Raw genomic sequence first — 17,612 nt, forward strand, 5'->3', positions numbered from 1 at the left:
ATACCATTATTACACAGAATCAGACAAATTATTCTACCCTGTGGCAATTGGCTACTTAGCTTATTCAAGCCCGTCTCCAAATACAACACTGCCAATTTAAGACAAAAAGCAAATCACTCCCCCATTGTTGACTACAAATAATCTATAACTGGGATAATAACTCACTAACTAGAAAAGGATGTGCACACAAATGTACACACGTCGCTACATGTAGCTCTCGCTTTGATCTCAAAACAAGGGCATCTATTCAGGACCGCTCATGCTGTAAAACAGTCCATTCATTTTTTTATTTTTTTTATTTCACCTTTATTTAACCAGGTAGGCCAGTTGAGAACAAGTTCACATTTACAACTGCGACCTGGCCAAGATAAAGCAAAACAGTGCTACAAAAACAACAACACAGAGTTACACATGAACAAACGTACAGTCAATAACACAATAGAAAAGAAAAATCGAAAAATCTATGTAGTGTGTGTAAATGTAGAAGAGTAGGGAGGTAGGCAATAAATAGGCCCTAGAGGTGAAAATAATTACAATTTAGCATTAATACTGGAGTGATAGATGTGCAGATGATGATGTGCAAGTAGAGATACTGGGGTGCAAAAAAGCAAGAGGGTAAGTAATAATATGGGGATGAGGTAGTCGGGTGTGCTATTTACGATGTACAGGTACAGTGATCGGTAAGCTGCTCAGACAGCTGATGCTTAAAGTTAGAGAGGGAGATATAAGACTCCAGCTTCAGAGATTGCAGGGGGTGCTGAGATGTTGGCCAGGGTAGGGGTAGCCAGGTGGAAAGCATGGCCAGCCGTGGAATAAATACTTATTGAAATTAGCGATTATCGTAGATTTACCTACCCTCAGTGCAGTGGGCAGCTGGGAGAGGTGCTCTTATTCTCCATGGACTTTACAGTTTCCCAAAACTTTTAAGAATTAGTGCTACAGAAAGCAAATTTCTGTTTGAAAAAGCTAGCCTTAGCTTTCCTAACTGACTGAGTATATTTGTTCCTGACTTCCCCGAAAAGTTGCATATCGTGGGGGATATTCGATGCTAATGCAGAACGCCACAGGATGTTTTTGTGCTGGTCAAGGGCAGTCAACTCTGGGGTGAACCAAGGGCTATATCTGTTTCTGGTTCTACATTTTTTGAATGGGGCATGCTTATTTAAGATGGAGAGGAAAGCACTTTTGAAGAACAACCAGGCATCCTCTACTGACAGGATGAGGTCAATATCCTTCCAGGATACCCGGGCCAGGTCGATTAGAAAGGCCTGCTCGCTGAAGTGTTTTAGGGAGTGTTTGATAGTGATGAGGGGTGGTCGTTTGACCGCGGACCCATAACGGATGCAGGCAATGATCACTGAGATCCTGGTTGAAGACAGTAGAGGTGTATTTAGAGAGCAGGTTGGTCAGGATGAGATCTAAGAGGGTGCCCATGGTTACGGATTTCGGGTTGTACCTGGTAGGTTCCTTGATGATTTGTGTGAGATTGAGGGCATCTAGCTTAGATTGTAGGACGGCCGGGGTGTTAAGCATGTCCCAGTTTAGGTCAGTACGAACTCTGAAGATAGATGGGGGGGGGCGATCAATTCACATATGGTGTCCAGGGCACAACTGGGGGCCGGGGGGGGGGGGGGGGGTCTATAACAAGCGGCAACAGTGAGAGACTTGTTTCTGGAAAGGTGGATTTTTAAAAGTAGAAGCTCGAATTGTTTGGGCACAGACCTGGATAGTATGACCGAACTCTGCAGGCTATCTTTGCAGTAGATTCCAACTCCACCCCATTTGGCAGTTCTATCTTGTTGGAAAATGTTATTTTTCAGGATTTTTGGTGGCCCTCCTAAGCCAGGATTCAGACACGTCTAGGACATCCGGGTTGGCAGAGTGTGCTAAAGCAGTGAATAAAACAAACTTAGGAGGCTTCTAATGTTAAAATGCATGAAACCAATGCTTTTACGGTTACAGAAGTCAACAAATGAGAGCGCCTGGAGAATGGGAGTGATGCTGGGAGCTGCCGGGACTGGGTTAATCTCTACATCACCAGAGGAACAAAGGAGAAAAAGGATAAGAGTACGGCTAAAGGCTAAAAGAACTGGTCGTCTAGTGCGTTCGGAACAGAGAGTAAAAGGAGCAGGTTTCTGGGTGCGGAAGAATAGATGTTGTCAAGTTCAAAGTGAATGGCACAGATCCATATATTGAAATACTCTATTTACATATAGGCCTGCTGCAGCTTTGTTGGTTATGGCGCACCGGTTTGTGTAGAGTATGGGCCTGAGTCATGCCTGTCAATGCAATAGAATCCAACCCCGATGTGTTCTGCCTACAACAAAATCTCTTGCATAGTTCATTTTGCATACTAAGTCTTGCATAGTTCGTTTAGTTTTGGTATGTTGCATTGATTGTGGCTAATATTGCATTGATTCGATCACAATTTCCACAGAAGAGGGAAACGTTCAGTGTTAACTAACAGGGAAAACTCTAGAAAGTTGAGTGAAGTTCAATGTCGTATTTCTCTGCGCGCGCTGATATTTGTTCTGTGCCTCAGTCCCGGGGGAGCTTAGAGGGAGCATTGGTTGTAGGTGTCCTGGAGGGCAGGCAGTGTGCACCCAATGGTGTGTTCGGCTGAGCATACCACCCTCTGTAGTGCCTTGTGGTCAGCGGCGGTGGAGTTGCCATATGCGTTCGATTGTGCTCCTGTAGAACACTGTGAGGGTCCTCGGGACAGGCCACATTTTCTCAGCCTCTTGAGGTTGAATAGTCGCCGTCGTGAAGGCAGTTTATACAATTTTAAAAACATCAAAATACATTCACTGATTTCACAACACACTGTGTGCCCTCAGGCTCCTACTCCACCACTACCACATATGGGTGTCCAAGCTGTGCGCCAGTAGTTCAAACAGACAGACAGCTCGGTGCATTCAACATGTCAATACCTCTCATAAATACAAGTAGCGATGAAGTCAATCTCTCCTCCACTTTGAGCCAGGAGAGATTGACATGCATATTATTAATATTAGCTCTGTGTACATCAAGGGCCAGCCGTGCTGCCCTGTTCTGAGCCACGTCCTTTTTTGTGGCACTTGACAACACGACTGAACAGTAGTCCAGGTGTGACAAAACTAGGGCCTGTAGGACCTGCCTTGTTGATAGTGCTGTTAAGAAGGCATAGCATCACTTTATTATGGACATACTTCTCCCCATCTTAGCTACTGTTGTATCAATATATTTTGACCATGACAGTTTACAATCCAAGGTTACGCCAAGCAGTTTAGTCACCTCAACTTGCTCAATTTCCACATTATTTATTACAAGATTAGGTTGAGGTTTAGGGTTCAGTGAATGATTTGTCCAAAATACAATGCTTTTAGTTTTAGAAATATTTAGGACTAACTTATTCCTTGCCATCCACTCTGAAACGAACTGCAATTCTTTGTTAAGTGTTGCAGTCATTTCAGTCGCTGTTGTAGCTGACATGTATAGTGTTAAGTCATGCGCATACATACATGTCTGTGTGGTTTGACCATTTCAGCTCCTCGAAGATGTGTATGCCGAGGAATTTTTGACCGTCTCCACGTCAGCCCCGATTATGAAGATGGGGGTGTGCCCAGTTTGACAGTGCACAGTTTACTAGGCTACTGACATTGCCTGGGGTTGTTTGCCATGCAAAATGACTTGCAGATAAAGTATAACTGTCAATGCAGTTACATGCTTAGTTCGATGCTAAAGGAGAGGATGCATCAGTTGTCACAAAAGATGAGGTACAGTATTTTCGGAAGGTAGAAAAAAAAGTGAACCGGTTCAGAATGTTTAATTGATTTTCTGACCAATGCATGCTATATTTGGATTAGTTTGGGGTCCAGCGGAACGATGATCTTGTATTTTAAACATTTGAATCAGGGACCGATGCGTATGGGGAAACATTATATCCCTAAATGGTTACGTATCAGAATAGTTTAACTCTTAAAATTATCAATGGCAATATATACTGCTCAAAAAAATAAAGGGAACACTTAAACAACACATCCTAGATCTGAATGAAAGAAAAATTGTTATTAAATACTTTTTTCTTTACATAGTTGAATGTGCTGACAACAAAATCACACAAAAATAATCAATGGAAATCCAATTTATCAACCCATGGAGGTCTGGATTTGGAGTCACACTCAAAATTAAAGTGGAAAACCACACTACAGGCTGATCCAACTTTGATGTAATGGCCTTAAAACAAGTCAAAATAAGGCTCAGTAGTGTGTGTGGCCTCCATGTGCCTGTATGACCTCCCTACAATGCCTGGGCATGCTCCTGATGAGGTGGCGGATGGTCTCCTGAGGGATCTCCTCCCAGACCTGGACTAAAGCATCCGCCAACTCCTAGACAGTCTGTGGTGCAACGTGGCGTTGGTGGATGGAGCGAGACATGATGTCCCAGATGTGCTCAATTGGATTCAGATCTGGGGAACGGGCGGGCCAGTCCATAGCATCAATGCCTTCCACTTGCAGGAACTGCTGACACACTCCAGCCACATGAGGTCTAGCATTAGGAGGAACCCAGGGCCAACCGCACCAATATATGGTCTCACAAGGGGTCTGAGGATCTCATCTCGGTACCTAATGGCAGTCAGGCTACCTCTGGCGAGCACATGGAGGGCTGTGCGGCCCCCCAAAGAAATGCCACCCCACACCATGACTGACCCACCACCAAACCGGTCATGCTGGAGGATGTTGCAGGCAGCAGAACGTTCTCCACGGCCTCTCCAGACTCTGTCACGTCTGTCACGTGCTCAGTGTGAACCTGCTTTCATCTGTGAAGAGCACAGGGCGCCAGTGGCGAATTTGCCAATCTTGGTGTTCTCTGGCAAATGCCAAACGTCCTGCACAGTGTTGGGCTGTAAGCACAACCCCCACCTGTGGACGTCGGGCCCTCATACCACCCTCATGGAGTGTGTTTCTGACCGTTTGAGCAGACACATGCACATTTGTGGCCTGCTGAAGGTCAATTTGCAGGGCTCTGGCAGTGCTCCTCCTTGCACAAAGGCGGAGGTAGCGGTCCTGCTGCTGGGTTGTTGCCCTCCTACGGCCTCCTCCACGTCTCCTGATGTACTGGCCTGTCTCCTGGTAGCGCCTCCATGCTCTGGACACTACGCTGACAGACACAGCAAACCTTCTTGCCACAGCTCGCATTGATGTGCCATCCTGGATGAGCTGCACTACCTGAGCCACTTGTGTGGGTTGTAGACTCCGTCTCATGCTACCACTAGAGTGAAAGCACCGCCAGCATTCAAAAGTGACCAAAACATCAGCCAAGTAATGCAAGGGGAAGAAATGGCACAGCAGCCATTTTGGGAGGGGATGTGGATGACCACACACCATAGCAGTCATCTTGGTCTGTGGTCCCCACCTGCAGAACCACTCCTTTATTGGGGGTGTCTTGCTAATTGCCTATAATTTCCACCTGTTGTCAATCAGTGTTGCTTCCTAAGTGGACAGTTTGATTTCACAGAAGTGTGATTGACTTGGAGTTACATTGTGTTGTTTAAGTGTTCCCTTTATTTTTTTGAGCAGTGTAGTTCCTACCATTTAATGCATCATATTGATGGGTCATCATTTAAACACATTATTTATACCATGCTATAGATAGGATAACATAACAGTAATAGAGTGAAAGCAAATTAACTGACCTTGACATCCACTCCCGGAATGTAAAAGACAGTGGTCTCCAGGTCACTGGATTTGGTCTGCAGAGAGGAAGGCACCTTCTTCCCAGCCAGGAGGTGGGTGGTTGAGGTGTAAGTGGGCTGGAGCTTCTTCTTCTTGGGTGGAGACTCCTGGTCCAGACTCCTGGAGCTGCGGTCACAACTTCTACAGTACAGGAGGTTAAATAGCTTTCTAGAAACTTTGGTAACACTTAATCCTTAAGAGTCTTACCCGGGAGTGGGGGGGGGGGGTACTAAGCTAAAATATGGGATGGTTTTAAGATGGTCATACCAAGGATCATTTAGCTATTTGATTTTGAATTGTATGACCCCGTTATGGATTAAAAAAATATTATTTGATGAAACATTGAATTTGACCTTGAATAACAGATTCATGAATGGAAAAACAGTAAAAAAAATAAATCAATGGGAAGTTTGTTTTAAAGTGGCTGTCCGATACCTGAGAGATATCACAACAATCATTCAATAATTTTTTTTAAACTACACACAAAAAAAGAAGTCTCTAAACTACTTTCATATACACTGAGTGTACAAAACATTATGAGTACCTGCACTTTCCATGTCATAGACTGACCAGGTCAACCCAATTGAAAGCAATGATCCCTAATTGATGTCACTAGCTAAATCCACTTCAATCGGTGTAGGAGACAGGTTAAATAAAGATTTTGAAGCCTTGAGACAATAGAGACATGGATTGTGTATGTGTGCCATTCATAGGGTGAATGGGCAAGACAAAATATTTAAGTGCTTTTGAACAGGGTATGGTAGTAGGTACCAGGTGTACCGGTTTGTGTGCAACACTGCTGGGTTTTTCACACTTAACAGTTTCCCGTGTGTATCAAGAATGGTCCACCACCCAAAGGACATCCAGCCAACATGACACAACTGTGGGAAGCATTGGAGTCAACATCAGCCAGCATCCCTGTAGAACACTTTCGACACTTTGTAGAGTCCATGCCCTGATGAATTGAGGCTGTTCTGAGGGCAAAAGGTGTGTGTGTGTGTGTGGGTGGGGGGGGTACCTTCAGACAAGCTTTTGAGGCTTGTGGACATCATAGAGGATAACAGAGAATATCATCCTGTTTGTGAGTTTCATCTTTCCATAGATTGGTCATATTAGTTTTTTAGGCCAAACCGTTCAGACGCTACAGACGTTTTCGTGAGAAGACTGATTTTCAGGATGTCTCATGGTCTGACAAACCATGAGACACCTTCCACCGCAGGTGTGGTGGATTGAGACGCAGCCCATGCATATCTCTAGCTTAAATAGAATGATTTTGATGGAGATTTATTATGCTAATTAGATTTCTGTGGCGAGCGTGGACATCGACTCGAGGGGGTTAACTTAAAGCCTGCAGATATAATACTTTATGATTTGGCTAGGTTATAATAAGGCATAAGTTATTAAATAGTTAGAAGATCCCTAGGGTTCAGTGCCGTACCTTCTGAAGGAGACATCCTCGTGCTCGGGCTGCTGGGTGGTGGGGTGCAGGACACACTTGCCACTGTCAATCTCCACACGCACGTCCAGCTCAAAGTCGATGTTCCTTTCAGTGACTGAGCTCATGAGGCTGCGGTTGGTGGGTGTGCTGGGCCAGCGCTCACTGAACATCTGGCTGACAGCAGCGAAGCCTGATGGTTTTCTGTGTGGCGGTTGGCTGCGACAGCAGAACAAACGGTGGTCGTGTTTAGTAGGCAGGAAAATGTTTTTTTTTTTAAATGAAATTGCATGCTTTTTTGTCTAGTAGTAGGTTTAATATGGGTCTGGGAAAACGGCCAAACAAATATAAACAAGGACGAGAGAGAGGTGGAAAAGGGAGGGGGGATAACTCACACAGTCCTCCTGAAGTAGCTGGACGACCTCTCGCGGTCAAACTCTTCCTCTTTGTCGGAGTCCTCTGAGGAAGAGGAGGAGAGCTCGTCGCGCCGCATGTCGTCGTGCTGGAAGGGAATGCCAGGTGAGAAGACGGCGGGGGTTGCAGGGGCACTGAACACTGAGTGGGGTCCTTCGCTAACAGATGGGAAATGATGAAGGTGATGAAGATGAGGATGGAGTGGCTCGTCAATGGTGATGGATAACAGGTCCATTTCTGTCTCCTCCGGAAACTTCAGCAGAGAACATATGGGAGGGGTTGAGAGGGGGACAGTTAGACTCTTTTAATTAGAAAAGGTCAACATTTTGAAAGTGCTCTAAACTTTCTAGCAGATAGCATCCTGTTCAAAGTATCTGTATGTTTGTGTATTAATACATTTGTCACGATTTGTTATAATTGCCAATACACAATGTGCGTTACAGTCATAATCTACTCTAGTTTGGCATCTTCAAAAACATTTTTTAAACATGGCCAATATGGCTATTGCTAGATGTAATGTACATAACGAGAGGCTACAATGTCCTGTAATACAGACTGCTATGTGCTTGAAGTTTTTTTCCCCAACAGGCAGCACAGAGATCATGCAGTGCTCTGGGAGAAGACAGAGGAAAGAGATAGAGTCAGAGATGAAGAGGATGAAGTGAAGGATGTTAGGATGAAGACACCTGGGCAGAAAGAAGCTGCAGGACAACGTCTTCTCTCAGGACAGTGGATGAAGCTGATCAACTCCCAAAACAAAAAAATTGCAACCCCTCACAAAGGACAGTATAGCCATAAACAACCACTGTCCTGAGCAGTTTGCATAACGTATACATTTTCAAAAAGTAAAGGAGGAAACCTCAATGTTTCCTCTAGTCATGGCTTTGAGGCACAATTATTCTGAGGTTGGCCAAGCTAAGGGTTTAGAGTTTTAGGCTCAGAGGCTCTATACAACCTAATCGTCTTAAATCATAGCTACTAGGGTTGGCATAGCTGCTGCAGTTAGAAAAAGAGATCTGTAATTGAAAGAAGTTGATTTGGAGCGACATGGAATTTCATAACAGGATGCGAGTGTGTGAATCAATGGCACATTGAAATATAATCTTAAACATTTAGTATCTACATGTACAGCATACTATGCAGGCATACTACCATACACATCCATAAGTCTAACCATATCTACAGAGCCGCAATATTGCCGATGACGTAGCCATGCGGTGAATAATTACAGTTTTCTTTGTAACACATAATCAGATGCAATGGCTGGTAGAAAGCCTTGTTATTAAGAGCAAATGACTCCCTACTAACCATATTGCCATTTGAGTTGTAATGTAAGTGCATAAAAAATATTAGCTTGAGTGCACTTGACTTGCTGATCTCTTGCTACTGAAGATGGTAAGGCATGTATCAATCCAACATACATGAAAATCAAGCATTGATTGATACTACTAGCCTTTTTCTCATCATCCTGTTTTGAATGTCCATGTTTTCAAACAAATCAGTCGTTGACAATTTATTAGAAGAAGAGGAAGAAGCGGAGGACGAAGAAGCGGAAGAAGGTTCTTTTTGATTTTCATTTGTTTGGGATTGCTTTTGGTTGTTTTACAAATACCTTGAAGACCTCTCCTGGACTGACTGGTTGGTTTGTAGAGTCCTGATTATTAATCTTCAGTTGAACAAAAAGAGAACAATGGAATCCATCCAAAAAATGAAAGCATGGCAACATGTTCAAGAGGGGATTTTGCGCTCAAAAGGCACACTTAAAGGAATAATCCACTCCAAAACTATTGTAATTTGTGTTTTGCGTCATCATGACAATGTGGCAAGTTACAATTTGCTTTTTGAAAGTCCATCATCTTGAAAACTTGATTGCTCACATGCAAAACATTTTGGGACTGTATCAACAGTGGACTAATGAAAAAAAAAAACTAGATTGTTTTTGAGTGGATTATTCCTTTAACTCTCCTTCAAGCTACAAGCAAGCTGAAAAGCTAACACTTAGCTTCCGTTGACATATCAGAGCGTTTCCACAATGTTTAGACACACACAGCCTCAGGTCAAGAGGCCTGTCATAGTGTTAAACAAACAAACAAACAAAAAAACGACATGGAGGATGAAATGATGCCCTAACTCAATAAAATGCTGTGCAACTGCCATTTTGGAGAATCCTATTGTTATTAACTACCATTGTCGTCATTCTACACATTACCGTGTCCTGGATGTTGAAGGTAACTCTTGGTCCAGGGGAGGATGCGTCTACTCTGATGTCCGGCAAGTCATCTACGTCTCCTATTCTGGAACTGAGCAGGAAATTAGGAAAAATAATCCAACCCATTGGAATTTCAATTCAATTCCCAATCCTGACTTTACTGAATTGATACAGAATTGACCCATAGCCTGCTAGGTTTCAACTGCAGACAAGGAATTATCTTACAGTACCTTTGGCGTTCCATCCTTTTAAGTGGAGGCCTCCCTGCTGCTGTAGAGATGCTCTTGGAACGGTTATAGCTGGGTTTGTATCCCAGACCCCACTTGTCCTTTAGAGATGCAGCCTGATGGAGAAGCATACAAACAAGTAATCAGGGTTCATCAGTGCTGGTGTTCTTTCCATTTAAATTGAGATGTATGGAGTTGTAAGTTGCAGGATTTACAAATGGATTTCAAATAAAGACTCCCACAGTCCAGAAGTACTGGAAAAGGGGGGTTGTAAGTGCATAGTGGTCTCACCCTCATGCTGGAGCGGCGTAGTTTCTTGCGGACATCTCTCCTGATGTCGTTGACGGCCACAGACTCCAGTTGCTGGTAGCGCTGGATCTCCTGGTTAATTGTGCCCTCACTCGCTCCCAATTTCCTGTGAAAGGAGAACATACATTACATGAAATGGAGATGAGTGATCTGACTTCAAGGATTGATCCTTGGGTTTGGTGTTTGACAAGAACTCTTACTTGAGGTCATCAATGACTTTGGCCTGCTCGTTCAGCTCTCTGATGTCCACTATTCTTTTGTTTAACTTCCCTCTTCTTGGATCTAAGATCTGGTTGCCCACTGCCGCCTGCCGCCTGAGGTCTATGGTCTCCTGTGGAGTATAAAGGACAAATTACACCCTGTAATTCACATATTACACCACATAATGTTTGGGTATTTGTATAACAATCACCACAATTAAATAACCTAAATTAGATTACACCTCCAACCTTGGGTTATTCACACCACAAAACTAAGGTTTAATTAAAACCAATAATTAATTATTACACCAATGTTACACAGCCACATTTGACATTGTAATTATTTATCCAGAGCAACTTACAATTAGTGCATTCATCTTAAGATAGCTAGGTGGAAGAACCACATATCACAGGCATAGAAAGTACAATTCTCCTCAATAAAGTAGCCATCAGTAGAGTCAGGGAGGAGGGATCGGAGTGACGAGAAGGATTATTTAAGATACTGTTTGAAGAGGTAGGATTTCAGATTTTTTTCAGAAGATGTGCAGGGACTCTGCTGTCCTAGCTTCAGGGTGAAGCTGGTTCCACAATTTGGGTGCCAGGACAGAGAAAACTGGGCTGAGCGAGTGAGAGCTGCCCTCCCATAGGGTGGGCCAAGAGACCTGAGGTGGCAGAACGGAGTGCTCAGTTTGGGGTGTAGGGTTTGAGCATATTGAAGGTAGGGAGGGGCAGTTCCACTTGCTGTTCTGTAGGTAAGCGCCATGGTCTTGTAGTGGATGCGAGCTTCGACTGGAAGCCAGTGGAGTGTGCGGAGGAGTGGGGTGACATGAGAGTATTTGGGGAAGGTTGAAAACCAGGCGGGCTGCAGCGTTCTGGATGAGTTGCAGGGGTTTGATGGCACATGAGGGGAGCCCAGCCAACAGAGAGTTGCAGTAGTCCAGACAGGAGAGGAGACATGCCTGGATTAGGACCTGAGTCGCTTCCTGTGTGAGGTATGGTCGTACTCTACAGATGTTGTAGAGCATGAATCTGCAGGAGCGAAACACTGCTTTGATGTTTGCAGAGAACGACAGGGTGTTGTCCAGGGTCATGCCAAGGTTATTTGCACTCTGGGAGGGCGACACTGTGGAGTTGTTAACCGTGATGGAGAAGTCTTTGAGCGGGCAGGCCTTCCCCGGGAGGAAGAGCATCATCATCTTGTCGAGGTTGAGGTGATGGGCCGACATCCAAGTTGAGATATCTGCCAGGCACGCAGAGATGCGTGTCACCACCTGAGTGTCAGAAGGGGGGGAAGGAGAAAAGTAGTTGAGTGTCTTCAGCATAGCAATGATAGGAGAGACCATGTGAGGATATGACGGAGCCGAGTGACTTGGTGTATAGAAAGAACAGGGCCAAGAACCAAGCCCTGGGGGACACCAGTAGTGAGAGTACGTGGTGCAGACACAGATCCTCTTCATGTCACCTGGTAAGAGCGTCCTGCCAGGTAGGATGCAATCCAAGAGTATGCAGAGCCTGAGACGCCCAGCCCTGTGAGGGGGATCTGATGGTTCACGGTGTCAAAGGCAGCGCATAGATCTAGGAGGATGAAAACAGAAGAGAGAGAGTCAGCTTTGGCAGTGCGGAGAGCCTCCATGACACAGAGAAGAGCAGTCTCGGTTGAGTGACCCGTCTTGAAGCCTGACTGGTTAGGGTCAAGAAGATTGTTCTGAGAGAGAGATAACGAGAAAGCACTCAAGTGTTTTGGAAAGAAAAGAAGGGATACAGGTCAATAGTTTTTGACGTCAGATGAGTCGTGTGTTGGTTTCTTGAGGAGGGGAGCGACTTGGGCCATTTTTAAGTTAGAGGGGACGCAGCCAGTGGACAGGGATGAGTTGAGGGAAGTGAGAAGTTCCCAGAGATGGTCTGGAGAAGGGTGGAGGGGATGGGGTCGAGCGGGCAGATTGTCGGGCGGCCAGACCTCACTAGTCGCAGGATTTCATCTGGAGAGAGGGGAGAAAGAGATCAAGACGTAGGGTAGTTCTGTGTGAGTGAGACCAGTGGACTTAATAGGCTGAGTGATGTCGTCAACCTTTTTTTCAAAGTGGTTGACAAAGTTGTCCGCAGAGAGGAAGGGGGTGGGGGTGGAGGAGAAGGTGGAAAAAAGTTTCCCGGGGTTAGAGGCAGAAGCTTGACATTTTGAGTGGTAGAAAGCTTTAGCAGCAGATACAGAGGAAGAGAAGGTAGAGAGGTGGGAGTGACAGGACGATAGGACCTCCATTTAAACTCAGCTGTGTGCTGCCCTGTTCTGTAAACTTGTAATGAGTCACTTAGTCATGGAGCAAGAGGGGAGGGCCGAGCCAGCCAAGAGGAAAGGGGACAGTGTGAGTCATTGGATGTGGAAAGGGAGGGGAGTAGGGTCGAAGCGGCAGAATCAGGAGAAAGATTCACCACCTTAGTCACATCTTATACTCACACCAATTATCATGTTATACACACACATAAACAGCAGAAAAATATGTGAAATGAAAGTCACCATCACCATAATACTAGAGACCTTTGGGACCGATTGGTAACCCAATTCTCGGATGAGGGAGTTAACACAACATGTGTAACCAGGTGAAAAGAGAACCAGAAGAGCCTAAACCCCACAGAGTCAATTGCTAAGTGACCATATTATTTTTGCCATAGGGATGGGCATGGTTATTCGAATATCCGAATGGATGTTAGTTTTTGAATACTTGCGAGAGTATTCATAAACATAAAAATAAATCATAGGCCTATTTTAACAATGAAAAGGCTTTATTAAAATTAAATAAAAGTATATATGTGACATTGCTACACACAAGGATATACCATGACATTTGACATTTTTAATTCAATAAAAACACATACTGTAGTCTACATGGGGTTTGTTGTTATTGTCAGCAAATCAAAGTGGCACTAGTCAGTGGCTCCATGTGTAGTAGCAAGCAGCATTGGAGATCTCTAATCAACACAAAATGGAATTGAAATGACATAATTAAGTTAGCTAAATGAGAAGTAGTAGGCTACAAGGAGCAACCATTTGCAACCATTCATCTGAATTAAGGACGGGAAGTGCAGCAAAATAGTCTCAATTAGCCTCAATTGCTGCATGAAAGCAGAGCGGCACCTCTCTCCCAAGTCACGCAGGTTATGTATTTACATGCATTTCAACTATCCAGATCTCCCCCAAAAATGTTATGATATTATTCGAATTGTGAACTTGTTTCAAATGCCCATCCCTAGTTTGCCGTTAGTTTGTTCTCCAAATACACAATTGCTGCGAGCCCTCTGATATTATCACAATTCATTGAGTCACTTAGCAATTGAAATCCATTCTGCAGCTTGAAACCTGGACCATAGAGCCTTAATGTTACCCTTAGCGTGATTAACGGGCCCAGAAGGTAGGACAATAGAGAGTAGGGCAGTTCAGGATGGGCTACAGTACATACACATCCCCAGGATAGGGGTCTGGGAGCCCTGGCCATGTTCCTTCTGGACGGGGGAAGGGCATAGTCGTTTAGGTAGTCGCCTGGTACCGAGACGCTCTGGACACTGGGGCTTTTCAGGCCCAGGATGCTGTTTACCAGCCGTGTCCTGAACGTGAGCCTAGGGCTGCTGCACTCTCCCTCTGGGCTCCCCTGCAAGTAACGGGATGGATACGACCAAGGCAAGGTTCAACTGGGTGCATGGACTAAGCAGCTTGGATAGCTTTTAGTGCTGTCAGTGGTTATAATGGGTTGACATGGCTTGAACCAACATGCAGTCTTGACACTCAGTGCTTTTTTTACATTCTTGACACACAGTCAGGGATTTTACAGACGCACACAGAGCTACTATAATCTCTAACACAATCACAGTGCTTTAACAGCCTCTTAAATCGTCTTGTGGTAGTAGTGCACCAGAATCACAGGCATTAACAAACTCACAGGATACGAACACACTCAGAGTTATACAATTCACATGTTCAAAGTAATACACAAATATTCAGCATTGTTATCATGGTTAGGGAAAGACTGAAAACACTGACCATATGGATGGTCGGCGACATGGTGTCGGCCTCATCCTCATCAGACAAGTTGACCATGTTGATTGAGTTGAGGTCAGCGATGTCATCCACATCCTCCTCTCCCGTCAGCGAGGTCAGTGTGTGGCCTAGGGCGTTGAGACGCTTGCCAATGTTGGGGTCCATGTGGACGTCGATACCACACATTTTCCACAGCACGTTCAGCGCCCAGGTTCCTGCACTGCTGCTTTCTGATGGTCGCACAGGGAGGGAGAGAGAATATTATCCTACACTAAATCCATCTATCACTCACTAGAATACAAATATCTTGCTCCAGAGAAGAAAACAGCTGTGATGTGTTTTGGAAAAAAGCTTGACAACGTTCACAGTCAAACTAACCCCTTTCATAATATACACAAGGTTTGATGCCCATTATCTGTGCAGTACTTACCTGCTGACAGCTGGCCTGTGGTTCTGGAGCACACTTCATATGTGCCATCTGGAACAACACCTACAAAATCAACACATTCAAATATTACATCAATAAGAGGACCAGCTTTTCCAGGCTCAGCTCTAAATATAGACAAGCCGTCTCATTTCCTGACTTCATGCATTTTCAATCCCAGTCTGTATGTAAAAGCCAACATCTTGCGGTCCAATCACTCACAGGCATTCATGATCATGTCTCCTCGGATCTCAGGCTTCCAGTCGTCCCAGGAGGTCTCAAAGCCCTCGGCGAAGCGGATGCAGAAGTTCTTGAAGTGGCCCTTGCTGACCAGCGACTCAGAGGAGCAGGCGGTGATCAGCGTGCTCTCGATGGTCAGCACCAGGGCAGAGCCCGTGTCAAAGTCAATGCTGTGGTTGGCCTGTGAGGATCGACGTTTGAGGGTGGACGGGGGAGTAAGATGTTAAAGTTAGGTTACCGGATAAGTCCAGCACAGGGATAACATTAAGGTTAACAGTGTGTGTTAGGAATAGGTGAAGGGTTACAGTAACATTTTATTTGACGGTCTGTTTATAAACACTAAATAGTTTGTTAAGAATTAAACTCAACACACTTAAGGCCTGTTAGTTATCCATGCATCATATTATGATTAGAGGTGTTTGTAATAATTCATGAAATTATATGAATTTATACACAGGTTTGCTGCTAGAAACCTAATAATGGTTTACTAATGATTAAAAACGATTTAATAATGGTTTATAAGCATCATATTGGCCGACCTTCAAATAAAGTATATTACTTAGGAATAGGAAATGTGCCTGTGTGTAATGTTGAAAAACACATTGGCTCCATGAAAACACCCATTTAGTTGATGCATAGTTAATGCAGTTGTGACGTTGTGCGTGCCATAACACTCATGAGAACAATAAAGTACCTGTGCCAATTGACCGTAACGGTGAGACATTCAACCAGTCAAACAATTTCAAGCTTCATTAAAGTTATACCAGTTGTATCAATAAAATTGCTGGTTGTAAACTGCCATAACCTGTTATGTCAGCATTGTGTCAAGATTGCATCACCAACACTTATAACAGGTTGTTACAAGTAAAAGAGTTATAAACCATTGAATAACATCACACAAGTGTTCACAAGAGATTGAATAGATTGTAAGTTACTTTTCGCGCATATTTTTGCGGGCCTACAGATCTGCTGGCCCCAGCTTCAGAGCGGATGCCTTCGAAACCTGGTATATGTCCTTTCTATGGAGATAAGAAACACAATTATAACTGTGACTAACTTGTAAGAGAAACAACCAGGGACTGTGGATGTAGTCATCAAATTCCAACTTTGATTAATCCTTTAACTATTTTCCACTATAGTCATTCACCAATTCACAAATGAAATCTTTAGCATTTATGAAGACATTTACCTTGAATTAATTTTGTAATTTGCAGCTAATGCAAAGGCCACTGCACTGAAAAACCTTTCTCCACCATTCCCATGTTTGCTATGTTTCCAAGGTTATCAAGATAGGCCTAATTGTATCTATTTAGCTACATACTAATGCAGCTAGCTACACTTTATTAGGTACACCACCCCTTTCACAAAAATGGTTTACTCCTATATACAGTGAGTCACGTGGCCGTGGCTTGCTGAGCAGGCAGACAGGCATCGAGGCATTCAGTTACTGTTTGAATGAACGTTAGAATGGGTAAAACGTGTGACCTAAGCGACTTTGAGCGTGGTATGATCGTCGGTGCCAGGTGCGCCAGTTCCTTATCTCAGAAACGGCCGGCCTCCTGGGCTTTTCACGCACGACCGTGTCTATGGTTAGCAGAGAATGGTGAGACAAACAAAAAACATCCAGTCAGCGGCAGTCCTATGGGCGCTTGTGATGACAAGTCTAAGGAAAACGGCTATCGAAGCAATCGACCACACAGCATTCCACTCCTATCAGCTAAAAACAAGAAGAAGCGGCTCCAGTGGGCAGGCGATCACCAACACTGGACAACTGAGGAGTGGAAAAACATTGCCTGGTCCGACGAATCCCGGTTCCTGTAGCATCATGTTGATGGCAGAGAATTTGACGTAAAACAGCATGAGTCCATGGCCCCATCCTGTCTGGTGTCAACGGTACAGGCTGGTGGCGGTGGTGTAATGGTGTGGGGAACGTTTTACTGGCACAGGTTAGGTCCCTTGATACCAATTGAGCAATCTTTCCATGACCCAAAGAATTTAGGCTGTTCTGGAGGCAAAGTGGAGTCCGACCCAGTACTAGATAGATGTACGTAATAAACTGTCCACTGAGTGTATATAACCAGCTACATTTTAATAAAGTCACTGAAGTTATTAAAATTGACCAAATTACTACTAGTATATATTCATTCTTCTATATTTTGTGTTTTTATAATTGGTTCTGATTCAAATGAACATTGTGACCAAAAATTGTTGTAAAAAAGAATAACCCATTTGAGAAAACATTGGATCAGCTCTTTTGTGAATGAGATGACCCATGATTTGATGATTACTCACACTGTGTGCCACTTTCAGACAAGCATATTTCTTACAATTTAGCTCATATCAATGTAACACACAAACAGTTTCAGGACAAGGTCTGAAACAGAAAAACACAAACAAAAAATGGGTCTATGGG

At 44.1% G+C, this 17,612-nt stretch overlaps 1 protein-coding gene across 18 annotated transcripts in view; it reads right to left on the bottom strand.

Annotated features, from left to right (window-relative positions):
- Positions 1 to 17,612, bottom strand: part of kiaa1109 (KIAA1109 ortholog) — a 136,039-nt gene that overhangs the window by 27,025 nt on the left and 91,402 nt on the right. For 8 of the 18 annotated variants that reach the window (XM_014191706.2, XM_014191736.2, XM_014191721.2 and 5 more), the window contains 13 exons: positions 16,135 to 16,218; positions 15,182 to 15,380; positions 14,966 to 15,025; positions 14,539 to 14,765; positions 13,961 to 14,149; positions 10,509 to 10,639; positions 10,291 to 10,414; positions 10,003 to 10,115; positions 9,773 to 9,863; positions 9,176 to 9,229; positions 7,545 to 7,816; positions 7,153 to 7,368; positions 5,675 to 5,855 (listed from right to left, as the gene is read on the bottom strand). In XM_014191706.2, the coding sequence (XP_014047181.2) occupies positions 5,675 to 5,855; positions 7,153 to 7,368; positions 7,545 to 7,816; positions 9,176 to 9,229; positions 9,773 to 9,863; positions 10,003 to 10,115; positions 10,291 to 10,414; positions 10,509 to 10,639; positions 13,961 to 14,149; positions 14,539 to 14,765; positions 14,966 to 15,025; positions 15,182 to 15,380; positions 16,135 to 16,218 (1,941 nt within the window). The remainder of the gene's footprint in view (positions 1 to 5,674; positions 5,856 to 7,152; positions 7,369 to 7,544; positions 7,817 to 9,175; positions 9,230 to 9,772; positions 9,864 to 10,002; positions 10,116 to 10,290; positions 10,415 to 10,508; positions 10,640 to 13,960; positions 14,150 to 14,538; positions 14,766 to 14,965; positions 15,026 to 15,181; positions 15,381 to 16,134; positions 16,219 to 17,612) is intronic. The other 10 variants (XM_045716906.1, XM_014191773.2, XM_014191821.2 and 7 more) reach the window with 8 other exon arrangements.

The sequence above is a fragment of the Salmo salar genome, chromosome ssa01 (assembly GCF_905237065.1).
Source record: "Salmo salar chromosome ssa01, Ssal_v3.1, whole genome shotgun sequence".
NCBI classification, from domain to species: Eukaryota; Metazoa; Chordata; class Actinopteri; order Salmoniformes; family Salmonidae; genus Salmo; species Salmo salar.